The sequence below is a fragment of the Carassius auratus genome, chromosome 5 (genome assembly GCF_003368295.1).
Source record: "Carassius auratus strain Wakin chromosome 5, ASM336829v1, whole genome shotgun sequence".
In the NCBI taxonomy this organism is placed as follows: domain Eukaryota; kingdom Metazoa; phylum Chordata; class Actinopteri; order Cypriniformes; family Cyprinidae; genus Carassius; species Carassius auratus.
The window spans coordinates 12042027-12062952 of NC_039247.1; the positions used below are offsets into that span (position 1 = coordinate 12042027).

At 38.1% G+C, this 20926-nt stretch overlaps 1 protein-coding gene across 1 annotated transcript; it reads left to right on the forward strand.

Annotated features, from left to right (window-relative positions):
• Positions 1-1617: 1617 nt before the first annotated feature.
• On the forward strand, positions 1618-20511 carry ttll11 (tubulin tyrosine ligase-like family, member 11). The gene is made up of 9 exons (XM_026248559.1): positions 1618-3004; positions 7364-7463; positions 8625-8758; positions 10087-10662; positions 10907-11002; positions 11858-11973; positions 16368-16604; positions 16870-16976; positions 18829-20511. Exons 1-9 carry the CDS (start codon positions 2492-2494, stop codon positions 19107-19109), a joined length of 2160 nt encoding a protein of 719 aa, XP_026104344.1. The 5' UTR covers positions 1618-2491; the 3' UTR covers positions 19110-20511.
• The last annotated feature ends 415 nt before the right edge of the window (positions 20512-20926 follow it).

Genomic DNA, 20926 nt, shown 5'->3' on the forward strand with positions numbered 1-20926 from the left:
GATTTAGGGAAAGAAGGAAAAGAGAAATTGTTTAGAGCTATGACAATGTAATTATTACAAGAAATATTGAGATACTTTAGTAAACTACTTTTAGTGACTATCAATACCATATTGGGGAAAAACTACTAGTCATATTTAAACCTTATAAGGTTAAATATAGCTAAAGGGTTAATTCACCCAAAAATGTAAAATCCAAACCTGGAGCAACTTAAGGGAAATCAAATGATTACAGAATTTTCATTTTTGGCTGAACTATCCTTTAAATAAAAGTATTATCTTGCATACACTAATATACTTAAGTAAAGATGGGCAGTATTGTTCTTAAAAATAAATGAATTTATCAGGATGGTTTTGCATTAATATTACTGCTGCACTACTGTGTATGTTGCAGTTTACTTCTAAATATGTTCAATGTTATTCAATTTAAAGTTGCCTACTAAATATACTGTTGGGTATTTAATCTACAAAATTGCATAATGCTGTAAAATACCATATTTTTTGTAGTGCTGCTGTACTGTGAGAAAGAAATAAAAAAACTTAGTACTTCATATTTGTATGAGTAACGAATGTACTTCCTAACAGTCCACCTCTAATTATTTTGAAAATGAAAGTAACAACATTTACTGTTAGAATATTAATAAATGATTGCTAACTATATAAAATCGCACCTTTAAGATATCAGTCAGCATTTGAACTGCTACTGTATGTGTGTATGTGTGTGTGTGTGTGTGTATTTTGTAGTTTTTCATATGTATCATTACAATTTAATTTGACAGGCATTATCATAGCCACCTATGTAAGAACATGACCTTGGTGGGAATATTTCAAATGTAATTTTTAAAGTTAATACTCATTTTTATAATAATGATGAATTATCAATGTATTTCTGAGGTCATACCAATGTGTACCTAAAAGTGCCTGACCATACCCTAAAAATGTTAAATTATCTCACATTCTAAAGAGAGTTACTAACATTTGCATGCAGCAGTTAGTATCTCCAGAGGTCCTTCTCTGTGATAGAATTTCCTGTCACATGATATTCTTGCAAAATATTAACAAAATGACTCCTTGAATGGTGGTACACCGCCTTGACCCTCAAGGAATTTGACTTGACTCCCATAATTCCCCAAATTAATTATAATATTCAGAACAATGATGCTCCATTTACTTTAATTTACTGTTACATATTACTTATGTCAGATTATGACAAACTAGCTGATCTGCTGTTTCATTGAGAATTTCACCTTTTTTAAACAAGATCAATTATTTGGTAATTTTTTTTTTTTTTTTTACGGTTACATCACACTGACATTTTGCAATCATCCCCCAAAATTTTACTTCAAAATGAATTAAAACCAGATTTTTTTTTTTACTTGGTTCATAAAAAAAGAGAATTTATGCAATTAATTTGCACATTTATTTTTAAATATTAACCCTTTTAAATTTAATTAAACCATATGCACACAAAAAAAATTAGCGTCACGTCACTGACCCATATTAAGATAATTTATGCAATTAATTTGCACATTTATTTTTAAATATTAACCCTTTTAAATTTAATTAAACCACATGCACACAAAAAAATTAGCGGCACGTCACTGACCCATATACCCATACACTGAGAGAAAGAGAAACAAAATGTTCTGTTTCCGTCCACCGTCACACTCATTCTGGTAAATGATTTTTCGCTTCGCGTACAGCTCTAGTTTAGTGCAATATGCTGCCGTCGTGTGCCTCTGCGGCTTCCGTCAGCTGCGTTGCGTTGTCAACAGGACCAAAACACCAGCAGCAACAGCACAAGGGAGCTTCACTTCTGGACTGTCCGCTGGCCATCAGCTGACATCTTACCTGTCAGGCTGCATTAACTCTGCCATATCTTAGACAACAGCCGGTAAACGGAACGCACCCGACGTTTTCATTTGGAGACACGACGTCCGTTTAAAAGCGCAAGAGCAGTCAGTGCACTTCACCGGCTTTAACTGACCGAAACTGACAGGGGGAATGCGGAGATGCGCCCAGCCATGCACTACGCGCGTCTTCTCCGTATATATGCCGCGATATGTGCTGTTAGTTGAGATTTGACATATAGAGAATGGGATGAATTTGGCACAAATGTGTTTATATGCAGCTTGTGGTATTATTGTAGGCGGTTAAGACCCTCCTTTTCCCATTAAAAGGACACTGGACAGCTCTTGTGCCCCAAGCCACTCCTGCCCCGTTAGATCGCCATCAAAAACATTCAGTAGTGATGTGCTATCTGTCAGAATTAATAAGGTTTATATAATAATCAGACTGTAATTATGGAGTCGGTGCGTCTTCAAGATAATTTATCAGACTTTATAGTTGGCTTTTATAGACTACTTTTCAGCTTTTGTGCCTTAGTTTAGACAGCAGCAGCTGGTCCACGTTAGCACCTAATGCTAGTAGATTGTCCTGACATATTCACCAAACCTAGATGACATAACAAACAATCCGACCATTAACTAACACTATGAGCGATCACTACGAGAGAGTGAAGATTGAGCTCCAGCAGATGAAGGAGGAGGAGAACGAGGCCGCGGCCGCCGAGGAGCAGCTGTCCCCGGCCGCAGTCCCTTCAATCCCGGCTGAAGTTGCCTTTACGGCACGGAGAGACCTGTCCAGAAGTAGCATTAACGGGAGAAGTCGGAGTAAAAGTAGGAGCAAAGCAGACGGTCACGAGAGACAGGTTAACGGTAAAGAGCTCGCGGATCTGAAGTCAAACTCTTCACAAGGACAGAGCCGTGTGAACAATGATCCCAACCTTCACATTAAAGGAACGGCGAGGCTTTTAAAGGCTAAAACGGCGTCAAACGGTCACGTTGAGTCATGCCTGAGACACACAGATGGGAAATGTGAGCATCACGGCAAAGAGGGCGAGAGCAAAGCGGCCAAAAAGAGGAGAGCTGTCACGGTGGACACCTCCAAGGCGAAGACGTCTCTCGAGGCGCTGAAGATGAGCATCAGACAGCTGAAGTGGAAAGAGGTGAGAAAACCCCTGTGTCCTGACCACCACTTAAACTTAAACTTTATCTACCTGCCATTCCGATTACAAGGACTAATACAGTTGTATCATATTGGTTATTTTTGGATTTGGGTATTAGTTAGTTAGTTAAAAGTAGGCCTATACCGCAAATTAATAAATCTTTAGACCTAGTGTAAAATGATTTAGAGTGTGTGTGTTTGGAATTACCTCTAATATTTACCTCTAATACCTCTAATATTTACATCCAATACATCTAATATTTGATCTAATATTTAATTGGTATTTCTTTTGTACTGTAGAATAAAATGCACTTGCAATTCAAAATAATGAGTACTGAATGCATCAGTCAAAATTCACAACATTTGTTTGAACGATTTTGTAGCGAACCACTCAAAATGTTTTTTTTTTATTTAATTTAATTTTATATTTATAATTGCATTGTTTTGGTTAAAAGGTGTAAGAACCAGTGGATACAATTCTACCTGTACAGAAGCTCACTGCTGTAATGAAAAGACTAGTAACAGATCTAATCCTTATCCTCATGGCTAAGTTACCCTCAAGTCACCCTTAACCACACATCTCAAGACCCTAATCAGACCCACTGCAGGAAGTATAGTACACCTTTTTTTTTTGCCCTCATTTATTCATAAAATAATTATACACTCCATTACTTTTGCATGGATTGGATTGTGTATGAAGGAGACAGACACTGAGGATCCATCCGTGTAATTCTATCTAGTCAGAGGAACTCAAACTCATTTGATATATGTCTGGTAGTGTATGATGCAGTTTTTCCTCTGTAACCAACTCGGCAAGTATATGAAGACTAGTGTTTTAAAACCTATTCAGTTTTTAAAAACCGTAGTGTATTCCAGCCTTTTTATGCAACCAAAAAAATGTCACTGTAACGAAATAGATTTGTTATACTTTTTTAATGCATCTGTGATTCTGGTACATCGACATTAGATGAATCCATTAGACTTATCTACCTTTTCTTTAGGCTTCTGCAATGTAAACAAACACTTACTCATGACTTGTAGGCTTAATATTTCAACAGCCATTGCCAGTCTTTAACCTTGTCATTCAACACCATGTGAGTAATGCACGGTTACACTTGACTGTCCTGTGTGAAGTCACTCTGCATTACAAAAAAAGAAACCCTTATTAATACATTGATAAGATGTCAAACTATACCATGTGGTACACAACACCTGGCGTATTGGAGATAGTGAATGGTTCTACTCGTCTCCACTGAAATATAATGAGGCTTTGTAATTCAAAGCTGCCTTGTTAAAGGTTGGTTTCAAGTTTAAGTGCGTCAGTTATACCTTTTATCCTGTCTGCTTCACCAAAGATTGATTCAAGGGCAGAAGGAGTTCCCACCTGTGGTTTTAAATCAGTTATTTAAGCTAGAAACATAGATCCAAAGATCGATTTATGACAGTTAGAAACAAGTAGGGATGCACGATAATATCGGCACAACATTGGATATGAATATTTCTGCCGATGAGCCAAACCGATAGGCGGGCGTGTGCGCGCGCGACGACCATGAACGTAGCTTGAGGGCCAAAAACTTAAACTTACAACATGTCAGCTGTGTGGAGGCATATCGAGATCTGTCAAACAGATAACAAAGTTGCTATTTGCAATATTTGTAAAGGACAGGTGATGCGAGGAGGCGTAAAACAACAGTCTTTCAACACTACAAATATGATTACACATCTTAAGAGCCATCATCCTGAGCAGCACCAAGATCTGTTTTTCAGGTGTGAATGTCTGTCTACATTTGTAAAATAATACATTTATGGTAGAATCAGTATAGAAGAGATACATGGATTTCTCTTCAGTAAAATTAAAGTTTAAATATATCAGGCAAAAAATTTGTATATATATATCGGTATCGGCATCGGGCAAAATTATTTTGAAAATATCAGCATATCGAATATCGGCCAAAATCCAATATAGTGCATCCCTAGAAACAAGATATGATATAATCTGTAAGCACTTGATACAGACTCATTAGGTTTCATACCTGTTACATGAGCTAAAAGAGCCAGAATTGTCTGTCAGCAAGCTGGCAAACTGATGGCAGTTGTTGTCATCACCCATTCAATATCTTTATTGGGTTCAGCTGAAGTTTTCTGTGAAACTAAGATGGGCTTTTGAGAAACTGGATACTGCAAAAGGCAGACTTATCACAGTAGATCATCTGTGATCTGAGGTCTGTAGTAACTATAGTGTTGTGAATATCGTAAACAATTTAGTTGCATTCGTGCCTGTAGAAAAAGAAACCATTTAAATATTTGGATCTATGATGCTGTTTGACTCTAAAAAGGTCTTATAGTTTCCCATCATCTAAAACTGAGTTCAATACATTTACATTTTTGACATGCGGTGGCAAAGACACATAAAGATCTAGTAATACAGTTGAATGCTGACTTTCACCATATGGTTGTACCTTCACAGTGGTAAATGATTAAACTAAATCTGGGATAATCCCATATGCCTGTATTCCCACTGCTCTCCATGCCTGTATGGAACAGAACAGCAGGAAGCAATGCTTACACTGCAGAGCTACATGTGCGGTCCTTGTAATCTGTAAATTTAGATTAGTCTAGTAAGGATTTGATACAGATTCTCCACACTGAACATAGTTTACACAACTCAGCACACAGAGGTTTAGCCAGACCAGGTAAACATATCAATTTGTCTGTAACACATGAGAAATATCTAAAGGGGGTCCAGGCTGATGTGACAGGGGTAATGATTGGGTAATGGTTATTTGGTGTATTAACACCATGGTGAGTAACAGCTTACAATAACATAAACGAGCAATTTAAAAACCTGTACAAGATTTTTATAGATTGCTTTAGATAAAACCTTTAATATGAACTATTTTATTTTTATTTTTTGAAGTTCTTGGTGCACAAGTTGTCTTTTCAGTGTTTCGTGACAGTTTTCACGTGTCTTGTACCTGCTGCATGATTCCAAGTAACTTCATTTAGTTACAGCTCAAGGTGATTGGATTGAAAAGGCATGTCCTCCTTTTTCTGACCTTCTCCACGGCACTCTGATGTAGTGATGAAGTCTTGTTCATGTTTAAAAGATCTTTGCCAACCCTACAGGGTTAAGGTTAGACCAGTTTTATTGCTGGATATTGCATCAAACAGGTGTTAATATATCGACTCAAAACTGTATGAACCACTTTGAGTTATTATTTTAAAGGATTCTTCCCAGTTCACAAAAAAAAAAAAAAGAAAGAAACTTTTATCATCATTCACTCGTCTCCATGCCGTTCCAAACCTGTATAATTTTCTTACTCCTGCAGACTATAAAAGAAGATATTTAGAAAAATATACGTTAGAAGTCGATGGTTTTTGGTTTGAAACGTTTTTGATTACCAACATTGTTCAAAATCTGTTCTTTTGTTATCCGCAGATGAAAAAGCAAGTCATACAGGTTTGGAACAGCATGGGGATGAGAAAATAATCACATAAATTTTGCTTCAATATTTTTTTATTAAAACACAATGCAAGAAGAATGTGCTGTACTTCAGATTAAAGCAACTGGAGGTCACTCGTTAATTGTTCTGGCTTGTGATATGTGTGTTTTTTGAACACATGCACACTTTGGTTTCACTTTATGAATATTGGTGTATATATGTTTTATATTTGCCAGAAATTTGCTACATTTTTTACTGAATCAAGCATTTGAAATAACAAGGGCCATTTAAACCTCATCTGTTGTTGTTGACAGGTTACACTATATTTGCTAGGACTTTTTTGAAAAATTGGCTCACACAACTGTAGCTATACCTGTAAATCTGCATGAACTCCTAATCTGATCACAGATTTCTGGTTTCCTCCGCATGCCAAGTGACCAATATAGAAGCACCTCTTTGCATTCCATTAACCTGTTAAACAGTGACATAATCCTCCCAAAATCCAGCCCAAGACACGCAAGCTAGCCTATACTAAGCACACTACCTGCATTCTGACCGATGACCTTAATAACTAACTTGATAACCTAATTCATACTCAATTTACAATGTAAACATCATATACAGGGTATCAGAAATGTATATGAAGCACAGTAAAACAGTACCTGAAACTGCATTTTTTCACCTGTAAATGAATGATGGTAGTAACATATCTAACCCCTGCCTTTGGAACTGAGACTACTGTTGTAGAAGTATAACTATTCATTGAGAATATAACCCTCAGCCAGGATGTGCATACCATAGGAAGGAGTAGAAATTGTTTGCTGAAAGAATTATTGAAAAAAAAAAGTCCTGCAGAGGGGAGCTGTTATTTTTCTGATACATTTAATCATACCTCCTGTATCTTTTGGATCCTGCAGTTTCCAATGGGAAGGCGGGCAGCCTGTGATATCTACTGGCATGGCGTCTCTTTCCATGACAATGAGAACATCGTCTCTGGGCAAGTCAACAAATTCCCAGGTAAACTTCATAAAAAGTAGAAACATAGAAACATGATCTTTCATAAGTTTAATAGGAAGAATTAAAAATCAAAGAATTAAATCTAAGAATTAAAATGATATAATATGCACTTTTGCAGATTTTCCTAATCTTATTTTCAGTGTTTAGTGAGAGCCTCAGATATGAGATTTTTTCCTTTGCGATTACAAGCAGGTATTATGTTGTTATGTTCTTACTATGGCAACTGCTTCTTGTGTAAGAAAAGTATACCGTAGCAAGCCTATTCAACTATAAATATCTAAATAATAGCTTTGGTCAGTTAACATGGCAAGCAGGAGATTACCAACATTAAACTTATTCTTTAAAGCGTTATTGATGGGGCTGTTAAATACAGGGTTGCTGTTGTAAATATAGACAAAAACAAATGATTTGAAAACTTAAGTATAGTATAAGAAATACTAAACTAAATTCAGTGGACCACAAAGTTGAATGATCGGACCTGCTTGTGTGGTCGATGACGTCCCATCGATTGCGACCTGGTGATATTCCGTATCCCGTGTTTCTGATTCCTTTGTGAATACATATACAGTTTCTTGTTTTAATGGTTTAGATAAACTAAAAGAACAATGTTTTTGTTGTTTCCTTAACTACATAATAACTAAGACTAAAATTATTTAAAACAAATTACATCCATAAAAACTGCAACTATTGAAACCATTGCTGAAACTAGTTTAACCAAATCTGAAAATTGAAAAACAGTTGTAAACTTTCTCACATAAGCATTTGTTAGTTAGTGTAGGCTTCATTCATTCTGTACTACTTACTCTTAGAGGAAGGTTATCAATCATACAGTATGGTGAATATTGTTCACTGGAGTGTCATAAAGGAGTCTCAAGTGCTGCCGACTCATGGGTTTGGTGTAATATGGCTGTTTTCATAGCTTTATTGACAGTTGCTGTCACACGGTCAGCTTTTCCAAGATGTGTGCCTGTGCATGCACTGTTGAGCCATTGAAATCAAGTGATCAAGTGATTTAATAAAACTGCTGGGAAATAGGGCTCTAAAATGTGTCATGTTTGGAGAGAATAACACCCCTGTAGGATCATAGGCTGATGAGGAACTGTAGCCCTTCTCTGGCCTCTGTGCCGTTTCTCTCTCATCAACTATCCTGTCGGTCAGCAGGAATGATAGAGATGCTGCGGAAGATAAACCTGAGTCGTGCCGTGCGTACCATGCAAGAGCTGTTCCCAGAGGAGTACAACTTCTACCCACGCTCCTGGATACTGCCTGAGGAATACCAACTCTTCTCCACACAGGTACAAACTCAATGAGGAAACTCCTCAGTCAAGATTGTGTGCTTGTTTAGGACACGGTATCAATCTGTGAAATCCCAAAGAGGGCATTTAAAGAAGCCATGTCTTCTTGCTGGATACCCACAAGACAAACGCACATGACAAATTGTCTTTTTTTCAATCTTCCTCCAGCAGTATTTCTCTCAGTGGTGGATCTATAGGTAGATTGCTGTAGTAGTAATTGGTCAGGACAGAGTCACAGTAAAACCAGGTTAAGCAATTTAGTGGCCAGCAACAACTAATTGTGAATGACAAGATTGTTACAAGATCTTGTACAGTAGTTACTGGATTTACACGGTTAATCTCCCACATATTACCGTTACTTTAGCTTTGCGCTTTATTTGTACATATGGGCTGCTTAAAGGGGGTTTTATCTTACACGCTCCATTAGGTTAAAACAGTTTGTGCTTCAATTTGTTAGTTTTTACTTATTATTTCTCTTTTTGAGATTAATTTTGACTTATGTGTATTTGTTTTCATATGTCCATATCTTTTATTTTAAGCATAAGACAGACAAGTTTTGTGTCTGACACAATACAATTGTATTTTCCAAGAAAAGCTGCAGAGGGCAGCAGAGATCTGTAAAAAAAAAAAAAAAAAAAAAAAAAAAAAAAAGTAATGATGCATCCTGGCTGAAAACATTACATTAATCGGAAATATGAGTCTTTGTTTACCAACCCTAATAACCATAATGTTATTAACAAAAAGTCACATGCATTCATAAACCTTATATAAACCTTTTTTTTTTTTTCTTTTTTTTTATCAGTTGTCTGATTGATTGATTGTTAGGAGTTCAAACATGAAGTGATGGAACCCTAATGTATTTGTAAGGATTTTAATTGTGAAACCCTGTTGTATTTGGAAGTAAGTGTGCAAGACTGTCCACATCTTAAAAAAGCGCAGTGCCCTAAAAACACACTAAATCCACAAATCTCCAGAGCAGTATTCAAGGCTTAGTGTATCCCATCATGTTCTGGAAATAAATCCTGAGACTTTTTGCCAAGATTGCGATAGGTCACGTAAACCTTTGCAATATGTAAGTAAATATTATTAATAATATCTAAGTAAATATTATTAATAATAAAAATAAGAAATTACATATAATTTGGTAATAAAACAAAGTGCTACACATTTTATTGACCATATTTTTGTGTCACTGAAATGAAATTCAGATCTGAAAGGATAACTTTTTTCAAGGGATGGTAAAAGTCCTCTTCAAGTTATTTTCCAAGCATATTAGAAACAAAACTAATGTCACTGCTCACCTTCCACTTTTGTCCTCTTTGTTTAAGATTCGTCTCCTGAAGGACAACGATTCAACCCTCAAACCCACTTACATTGTTAAACCGGACAGTGGATCCCAGGGTGACGGCATCTACCTCATCCGTGACCCTGCTGATCTCCGGGTCATCTCAGGTGCTCACATCAAACAAGCAGTTGTTCAGGACTACATCCAGAAACCCCTGCTCATTGATAAACTGAAGTTTGATATCCGCCTCTACGTTCTGGTCCGTTCATTGGAGCCTCTGGAGATCTACATTGCTAAAGAGGGACTGTCCAGGTTCTGCACAGAACCCTACCAAGAACCCAGCCAGAAGAACCTCAGTCATGTTTTTATGCACCTTACCAACTACTCCCTTAATGTGCACAGCGGGAACTTTGTCCACTCCGACAGCTGCAGCACGGGCAGTAAACGCACCTTCTCTAGCATTCTCTATCGCCTGGCATCTAAAGGAGTGGACATCAAGAAGGTCTGGTCAGACATTATTGCTTTGGTCATCAAGACGGTAATTGCACTTGTGCCTGAACTGAAGGTGTACTACCAGGCAGATATACCACCTGGAAAACCAGGACCGACATGTTTTCAGGTATATTTGCAATGAAATCTTTTGTGTGTGTGTGTGTGTGTGTGTGTGTTTGTGTGTTGTGTTTGGCATATACTGTAGATGGCCTGCATCACTATGGTCAGTCAATGAGAAAAATGAGCACAAACCCATATGGTGTTAACTATGGTGTTTTCCCTTCACCAGGTGACACCTAATCTTGTGCATTTCATTGTTTTCCAAAGTTGATAAATAATTAATAATAGAATATGATGTGTCACAATTTTAGATCCTGGGCTTTGATATCCTGCTGATGAAAAACTTGAAGCCTGTATTACTAGAGGTCAATGCCAATCCCAGCATGAGGATTGAACATGAACATGAGGTGAGGTGCAGATGCTCTTTTAGCGTGATGTGATTATTCAAATACACCGGTACCTTAAAAATGTACTGTGGTTGTACTGAAGATAAAGATAGCTTTGATATAATTTGATATGATTATTTAGGTGGTTACTTATTTCAGAAATTCCATTGTACATGTCAAAAAGTGTTTAATAAAGTTTATAATTATCACAATAAACACATGGTATTGCCACAGTACATGTCCAAAAAACATGATGCTGCAATAGTACACACCACTGTTCAAAAGTTTGGGGTCAGTAAGATATTTTTTTTTTCAGGAAGGCTTCATTAAATTAATCAGGTGACCATAAAGACATTTATAGTGTTACAAAATATTTGCATTTCAAATAAATGGAGTTCTTTTGAATTCTTTGATTCAGCAAAGAATTCGGAAAAAAAAAAGTCATGGTTTCCACAAAAAGTCTAAGCAACTGTTTTCAACATTGGTAATAAGAAATGTTTCTTTAGCAGCAGATCATCCTATTAGAATGTTTTTTGATCGATCATAGGACACTGAAGAATGGAGTAATTGCTATATCGGACCTATAAAAATATACTTTTGCCATCCCAGGAATAAATTACATTTAAACATATAAACTTTTTTTTATTAATTTTTAAATGGCAAAAGTTAATTTAGATTGTAGTTAGATTTCACAACATTACTGCTTTTTTAAATGCATTTATGCTCAAATAAATACATCCATGGTAAGCATAAGAAACTTCTCTCAAAAAGATGAACATTTGTTCTTGCTGACTCTAAGATGATAATGACTATATTAGTGATAAGAGACCAAACATGAGTCTGTTACGATGCTGATCATTGCACCATATGTTGCAGGTGTCACCTGGTGTGTTTGAATATGTACCGAGTCCAGTAGATGAAGAGGTGAAAGTGGGTGTGATCAGAGACACGCTGCGGCTCATGGACCCCGCTCAGAGGAAACAACACACAGCGTGAGTCATAGGCTTTGAGGCTTATGAGACAGTCGATGATCCCGTGTGTTTGTGTGCATGTGTGCATGCCTGCCAGTGAATGTTGTCTTCCGTGCCTTAGGTTTGTAGAGTCGAAGTAATGGTCTGCTGAGCTGCAGTTATAAGCCTTTCAGACGGAGAAATGAAATTCAGGAAATCCAGTGATGGGATTTCACACTTGTGTGGCTACTCTTCCTCTGTCTCTCTATCATGGAAATGCAGACAGTCTCATGTCCCATGAGCAAGTTTGTGTGTCTTATGCATTCAGCTTTTATTGCTGCTCATTGTACAAAGACACCTCAGTGTCTGGGCCTGGGGGGAAATAAAACTCAGACAGCCTCTGGTTTTGAGGAAAGTGTGGAGTCAGCACAGACTATTATTGAGACTTGCATGTGCACTCCGAGCGGAGAAGACCCCGAGTGCACATTTTTGTTTAATATCTGCGAATTTAACCTTTAGATGTGCATTTTTAATGATCTAGCACAGTTGACAGGTTTGTGGTGTTTGAGAAATGAAAAACAGTTTAATCAAGGTTTTCTTTGTGTGTGTGTGTGTGTGTTTGTGTCTGTCTGTTGTTTTCAGTTCTTGATTATAAAGTCTTTCAAAAAAAGTGTAAAATCTTGAGAAATCATTCTGATCAGTCATTCTCTGATCAGTCATTCTACTTTGAAAATGTATCCCTTGATGAACACAAAGCTAAAAAGAACATTTGTTTGAAATATAACTAACCTTATAAATATCTGTAATGTCACATAATACATTCAAACAAATGTAAAATTAGATTAGGTTAATTTGAGTACTTTTATTTGTCTTAAATTTTTATTCTTTTAAGCAAGACACCTTACAGACTCTGCAAGCAGTAAGAAACATTTTCTCCAGATTGCCAGTTCCTACAAGGAGAAAGTTAGTGTCAGTAATAAATGTACATTAACAAAAAAAGAATCTCCCATTAGTGTGTCTCTTATGGTGGAGGAAACATAAGCTCATATCGGCACAAACAAATAAATGAAGGCCACTCGGAGAGAAAGTTCTTCATACTCCGTCACGATCTCTTTCATCTCGTGTCTTTCTTTCAGTGAACCTGACGACTGCGATGGCAGTCTGAATTAACACCGCTCACAAACTCTTCTGATTCACGGCCTTTGATGCTTTCTGAAGCTATTCTGTCCCGAGTACAATTGTCACGGCTAATACTGACAAGTACAAAGTCACTAAGGCTTTATGAAGCCAGAACGTCTTCTCTAGTGTTGTATAATGACAGCCGATTCCTCACAGGGCTCTCCAGTTATATTTGTGCTGCGGCACTATTGCTGTCGATCACGTGTCTTGTTGGACCAGATCATCTTGCACGTTTCCAGAGGCTTCTGTGGGAAATTCATCTGTATGAATATGGCATACAGTATGTTATTAGATTATATTAATAGTGGGCTGCTCCCACGACACTGTTGTTTATAGAGCCGCCGGCAGTCACAGAGACAGGTGTGATATTTTAAAAGAATATTCCAGGCTCAGTGCAAGTTAAACTCAGTTCCAACTCATGTAACTTTTTTCAGGAGTATGTAAGTTTGATGAGTGGTTACAAAATTCTCCGTAAAATTGCTATCCGCTGTGATTACAACAGTAGTAGATTGTGAAGACTGTCATCTCATGAAAGTTGCTGCATTTGTGCTAAAGCTTGTATGTGAGTGAGAAGACTGTTGTGGTCTTTGGGTAAACCCATTAAGTGTGTTAGTTAAGTCGTATCTCGTTAGTACTCGTCGTTAGTACTTCTACCCTGTAATTCTTCAGGTCAGAAGCCATGAAGTACAGTCTTGTTCAAAATAATAGCAGTACAATGTGACTAACCAGAATAATCAAGGTTTTTAGTATATTTTTTATTGCTACGTGGCAAACAAGTTACCAGTAGGTTCAGTAGATTGTCAGAAAACAAACAAGACCCAGCATTCATGATATGCACGCTCTTAAGGCTGTGCAATTGGGCAATTAGTTGAAAGGGGTGTGTTCAAAAAAATAGCAGTGTCTACCTTTGACTGTACAAACTCAAAACTATTTTGTACAAACATTTTTTTTTCTCTGGGATTTAGCAATCCTGTGAATCACTAAACTAATATTTAGTTGTATGACCACAGTTTTTTAAAACTGCTTGACATCTGTGTGGCATGGAATCAACCAACTTGTGGCACCTCTCAGCTGTTATTCCACTCCATGATTCTTTAACAACATTCCACAATTCATTCACATTTCTTGGTTTTGCTTCAGAAACAGCATTTTTGATATCACCCCACAAGTTCTCAATTGGATTAAGGTCTGGAGATTGGGCTGGCCACTCCATAACATTAATTTTGTTGGTTTGGAACCAAGACTTTGCCCGTTTACTAGTGTGTTTTGGGTCATTGTCTTGTTGAAACAACCATTTCAAGGGCATGTCCTCTTCAGCATAGGGCAACATGACCTCTTCAAGTATTTTAACATATGCAAACTGATCCATGATCCCTGGTATGCGATAAATAGGCCCAACACCATAGTAGGAGAAACATGCCCATATCATGATGCTTGCACCTCCATGCTTCACTGTCTTCACTGTGTACTGTGGCTTGAATTCAGAGTTTGGGGGTCATCTCACAAACTGCCTGTGGCCCTTGGACCCAAAAAGAACAATTTTACTCTCATCAGTCCACAAAATGTTCCTCCATTTCTCTTTAGGCCAGTTGATGTGTTCTTTGGCAAATTGTAACCTCTTCTGCACATGCCTTTTTTTTAACAGAGGGACTTTGCGGGGGATTCTTGAAAATAGATTAGCTTCACACAGACGTCTTCTAACTGTCACAGTACTTACAGGTAACTCCAGACTGTCTTTGATCATCCTGGAGGTGATCATTGGCTGAGCCTTTGCCATTCTGGTTATTCTTCTATCCATTTTGATGGTTGTCTTCCGTTTTCTTCCACGTCTCTCTGGTTTTGCTCTCCATTTTAAGGCATTGGAGATCATTTTAGCTGAACAGCCTATCATTTTTTGCACCTCTTTATAGGTTTTCCCCTCTCTAATCAACTTTTTAATCAAAGTACGCTGTTCTTCTGAACAATGTCTTGAACGACCCATTTTCCTCAGCTTTCAAATGCATGTTCAACAAGTGTTGGCTTCATCCTTAAATAGGGGCCACCTGATTCACACCTGTTTCTTCACAAAATTGATGACCTCAGTGATTGAATGCCACACTGCTATTTTTTTGAACACACCCCTTTCAACTAATTGCCCAATTGCACAGCCTTAAGAGCGTGCATATCATGAATGCTGGGTCTTGTTTGTTTTCTGACAATCTACTGAACCTACTGGTAACTTGTTTGCCACGTAGCAATAAAAAAATATACGAAAAACCTTGATTATTCTGGTTAGTCACATTGTACTGCTATTATTTTGAACAAGACTGTACATCTACTTGGACTAAAAGTGCAGAGTTACTTACAGCACTGCTGAACTGCAGTAATAATCAACACACAACAAACTGCTTTGGATCTTTTGGCTCAGTGCATGTATGAGAGGACTGCAGTCCGCTCGGGTGCTTTTGTGATCGTTAAATAATTCATTTTCATTATGTTGTCCTTGGGTAAGCGAAAGAGAAAGAGGGATTTAATTGAGAGAAAATTGTAAGGCTTCTGATGCTATTCACTGAGGATTTCTGTCTGTTTTTGTAGTCCTTTTGGATTGAAGTCCTCCATTCTCCTGCTTGACAGATTTTCTTTTAGGCGTTATGCTGTTATCACAAAATCATTCAATCCACAAACTTTACAGATGATTTGAGTGTTTATTGTTCGTATCTAGCCATTTTTTAAGTGACCTTGACTTTTCCCCCCCTCGTCTTTGGTTTAAAATGTGACAAACTATACAATAGTAGAGATACATATTCTGTAAGGGAACGAGACGAAGAGAGAGTAACTTGTAAACATCAAATTCTCCAGAACTGTTCACTAAGCTTACGATAAAATTTCATATTTGAGATGACCAAAGAGATCTGACAACAACTGTGTCATAACTGTTGTTACCTTTGCTCAAATAGCGTTCTAAAAAGCGTATGCGCATGCGCAGTCCTAAGAGCACGTCTCAGAGCCACTGTTTTCTGACTGTTTCTATAGTAACCATGACATTACCAATTAGCGATTGGCTCTTTCATTCAGAAGGCGGGGCTTCCTGTGATTGAGTGGGCATACTGAGCGTTGCATTTTTTTTTCCCATTCAAAAGTATACGAGTGACATGTCGTGGGTATTCTATAGTCTTTGGTGTTGGTGTCATTGAAAATATTGGCAGGGCAAGTCAAATATATAAAAACATATTCTAAAAATAATAATCTAATGTGTTTGTGCCTTTTTGTGCCAACAGGTCAAATACAGGGGGCGGTTCACCAGAAGAAGCTATTGTTGTAGAGACAGGAAGTGATGAGAAAGAAGGCATGGCGGATTCTCTTCCATCTCTGTGTTTAAAGCAAGTCTTCCCTAAATACACCAAGCAGTTTCATTACCTGCGGGTCGTGGAACGCATCGCTGCCATTTTCCTGCGCTTCCTCGGTGTCAAAGGAACCATGAGACTGGGTCCGACCAGTTTTCGCACCTTCATCAGGCAAGTCATTCGTTCCTATAGCTCAAATGGTAGATCGTGGCTTCAGCAAAGCCAGGGTCATGCTTGGAAGATACAAACCATGAAAGCAACATCTGTAAAATGAATACATGCAGATGTAACAAAAACATATTATATATATCATCATTATGGCTAAATGAAATGGACTGAGTGTGATTCTGCCTCCATAGAGCCTCTTAATGTTTCAGTGTCAGAATAAAGCAACATTCAGGTGTCACGTACCACATTAATGGAGTGTCTCCTTTAGGAACTGCAAGCTGAGTAACAGCAGCTTCTCGATGGCTTCAGCAGACATCTTGTACATCGACATCACCCGTCGCTGGGCTGGAATGCTCCCGGACTCCAGAGAGGCAGGCAAGTGGCCCACCGATCATCATGCAATTTACAGCACATCTCCGCTCCCGAGGCCAACACACAATCAAAGAGCTGTTAAACAGCCTCCGATAAAAGACACATTTGCAGCTATTCATCATAGCGCATTTCCCATTGCATGCAGTCATGAATGAGATCGTCAGGAGTGATAATTGACAAATAAATTCACTTGTTCGTTCATTTGCCCAGTACTTGTAAATTGGAAAAATAGATGGCCAATCAATTAATGGCAAATAACCAAATTTTCAAGTTCTGCCTCAATCTTTTCTATTAATTTTTTATTTTTTTTTGCTTTCACTTTGAAAATATACTTTTATATAAAATGTATGTGTGTGTGTGCCAAAGCTAATGTGCCCACAAGTCATTTCTGCTTTTAAATGAGTGCTGGTAATATTCTTTGTGATGGCGCATTAGGTTGGGTCATGCTAGCATCGTTTTCTTGGAGGAGCGTATGAGATGAATAATGCGTGCCAGGCCTTGCTTCTCCTAATCAAAAGAAAGAATGAATATATACTTGAGTGTCTGTGCTCCTAAATGGCCAGAGTGGAATGATGTGAGCTGCATTCTGGAACGTTTCGGAAGGTTGCACTGAATTTGGTCATTAGCGCCTTGCAGCAGGGTATCAACACACACACTCACAGAAGACAGACTGTGTGGCGAGAGGAAAGTAATAACTGGTGGATAAGGTTGATATTTATAAATAATAGAAGGGGCTGCTTAAAAGGATGGGATCGGACTGTTTATCCCCGAGGAGGAAGAGGAGCGATAGCGCTGCCATGATCTTCATTAATAGTAATACAGATACTTTGAGGAATGCTGACTTGTCATTCGGACAGAATTTTTACCCTGCTGTCCATCCCAGAGTTCAGTCTGCTTCCCTTGACATGATAATGCTGAATTCTTTCAGCGCTCCTCATTAGTCTGCTTAATGAAACCCATTTCCTCCCTCTGGAGAACAGCATTGCTTATTAATTGTGGCCATCCATTCTCAGTGTACACATATTTCTGACCAGCGCAGCAGGCCACCTCGCTTTTCTCTCGAGATGTTTTTCACCGCTCCATCTTGTCCGCAGCGAGGGCTCATTAATGCTCCGTATATGTAGTCAGACAAGTGATCTGCATCCAAACCCCCTGAGGGTCCCAGGGACCCTTAATATCAAGTGCCTTCATGTTGAAATGTGCAGAGAGAATTTCACTGCTCTCTCTCTCTCTCTCGTTTCAAATATACAAAGTTTTCTCTTCAGAAAGAAGCCGTCTGTATTCCTCTCCCTCGGCTCTCAGGCTCAGACGTGACCTTGAGAAATTTGCTGCAGCTGATTTGAGCTTACAGATGAAGTTTTTAACAGGAACATAAATGTACTGTAATGACATTTTCATCAGCGTGGAGATACAACTAAATAACACACAGATGAAGCCTTATTAATTAATAAACAAGCAGAAGGGAAAATCTGCCAAATGTACAATTCTTAATGAAGCCTCTTAAAGCTCAGAAATAATGTCACTAATTGCTTTTCTTCAAATATCTCAGCATACTCATAATGTTGCTCAAATAACTCACTTCATTTAAATTTCACCTGTAGTTGGCAGATAAAATGGGCGGCAAAGTCCCATAGACTTAATAGCAGAAATAAATACAATCTGATAGTAATGGTAACATAAATCTTGCTGCTTTGAACTCGGATCTCCCCCCAAAAATAAAAGCATATTTTTCAGAGCAGTCCAGCTAATGCATGATCAACTTCGGGAGTAAACAAACACGCAGCTGTCTCCTTTAACTAAGACAGTGAGTGGCTCTTTTTGAGCATCAAGTAACACAAAGCTCTCTCTCTTTCAGGAATGTGTCTTCAGGCATTTATTGAGGCCTTCTTTCACCTGGCAGCACGCAGGTTCAAGGCTGTACCTCTGCGGGAGCAGGTGCTCTCGCTGCTGGAGGTGTGTGAAGGGGCCCTCGAGGGCCAGAGCCACAGTGAGAAGCCACGGACGCACCGATCGCACACAAACCCAAACCCCGCCTCTTCCCAAACATCCGCGCCAACCACGTTCAGCTCTCCTGCACTCACACGCCGACGCCACCGGCCGCTGCAACTCTCTGCTAAAGCAAACACAGAGAACTGACAACCTCACACACTTCCATGTCTTCTGAGGAACTTCCAGAGGGCAACGCAATGGGCTTTTGAAGAAATAAACAAAGAAGGTAGAATAATGAACTAATTTCATAACATATAGAAGAGGACCTTAAATCATTCACTCTTATCTCTGTGCAATATAGCTCAAGTTGAATTGTTTATACACTGCTCGGATAAAGATTATTCTTTCACCACACTACACAGACAAATGTAAGTGAAAATATTCATGTGTGTGTGTTCTGATGCCAGTAAACTGACACTCCAGACACTCGTTTCAGTGCTAAATGTGCGGACAGCATATGACTTGCCGCGTTGCTCATAAAGTATGCTTACCTTCAGGTGATATGGGTAGTATTTGTGTTGATCAATCACTGCAGGGATTAATGTCACGAGATTCAGTGTTTCTTAAAGGGATGAAATATTGTCATAACACCACTTCAGTAAAGCAGCTAATTTTCTCAAATGGCCACCTTGAACGGACTAGGCAGAACAAGACGGTGGCCTTTTGTTAGGACATGGCACCAAGTGCACTCAAAGTTTACTTAGTTGTTTTATTTATACCCGTAGAGATTTATTATTTATTGTTTTTCAATTAACGGAGTCATTCGCTGTAGCTCTGAACTGACTGAATTGCTCTTGCATGTAGAAATTATAACAGAAGGGAAAAAAGAGGGTTTGCTGTGGTTTAATGCAAGTGGACATCTCACAGGATTAGCACATATTTACACAGATCATTTAACCCTCATTTAATATCACATCGCAACTGCAGGCATCTACATCTACAAATTAGACTTGACTGAGATGTACTTTTTATGGACATGCTGAATAAACACTGCATTTAAAATATGACTTTGTATGTTTTGTAACGTACTTCAGTGTCACAGGATCCTTCAGAAAGCATTTGATAATATGTTGTTGATTGTTAGTTATGATTGACTCATAATTTATTTGTAATACTGCCCATAAGACGCAGGATTTTGGGATCAGAAATGGACCATCAGTAGGTTGACCATATCCATGCACATTTCATTGATCTTGACTTCTCACATAACTCTCGTCAACTGTTTGAGCAATGAAGACAACAAAGCAGGCATATAAAATAACTAAATAAAACTTTAATTATTCTAGTTGCAAATGTACATACATTGCACAGCCACAATTGAATAGTTCTTAACATGGACACATTTCTCTGTACATTATTGTTCTCGTCATTGTCCTAAAACAAGCCAAGAGTCCAGCCAATACTTTACTTTAAACATACTTACAAAAATGTTTTCTACAAGGATTATAAAACATACAACATATTTAAGGTATTCATTTATAGATTTGTATAGATTTATTTCACATACATGTAGCTACTATTTAACATTGACTGCTTGGAGAATAAAAAACAAACAATGCCCAAATAGCTAAACTTTGAGAACTGAAATGAAGCCAGATAAAGACACATTTGATGAAAAGAACCGAGACGACAGCGAAAGTCCTTTTCATTCAATAAAGTTCTAAACTACCATTTCAGTTTGTCTTTTATTTTTGGACTCACTAGTAGCTTCTCATGTGGACGGAAACAGACGTAACGATTCTGCAAGACCTCAGAGCTCATTAAAGACAGAACATGAACAAACAAAAGAGAAGCTGACATCCACGTCTGTGAGAGGAAACTTGTGAAAAATAAATACCGATTCCCTTTTGTGCAACCACACGAGCCCCAAGCCAAGTTTAAAAGTTGATCAAATGAATTTGAAATGACTCTAGATACTAATCGGCCTTATGCAGACAGTGCTGAAGCATTTAGTACATGCAGGA

What these genes read in the sequence shown, in the direction of transcription:
- ttll11 (XM_026248559.1), top strand. Translation starts at nt 2,492, where the DNA reads ATGAGCGATCACTACGAGAGAGTGAAGATTGAGCTCCAGCAGATGAAG. An exon ending in ACCAACTCTTCTCCACACAG is followed by an intron (nt 8,759 to 10,086) that starts GTACAAACTCAA and finishes TCTTTGTTTAAG; the next exon opens with ATTCGTCTCCTGAAGGACAA. An exon ending in GGATTGAACATGAACATGAG is followed by an intron (nt 11,003 to 11,857) that starts GTGAGGTGCAGA and finishes CATATGTTGCAG; the next exon opens with GTGTCACCTGGTGTGTTTGA.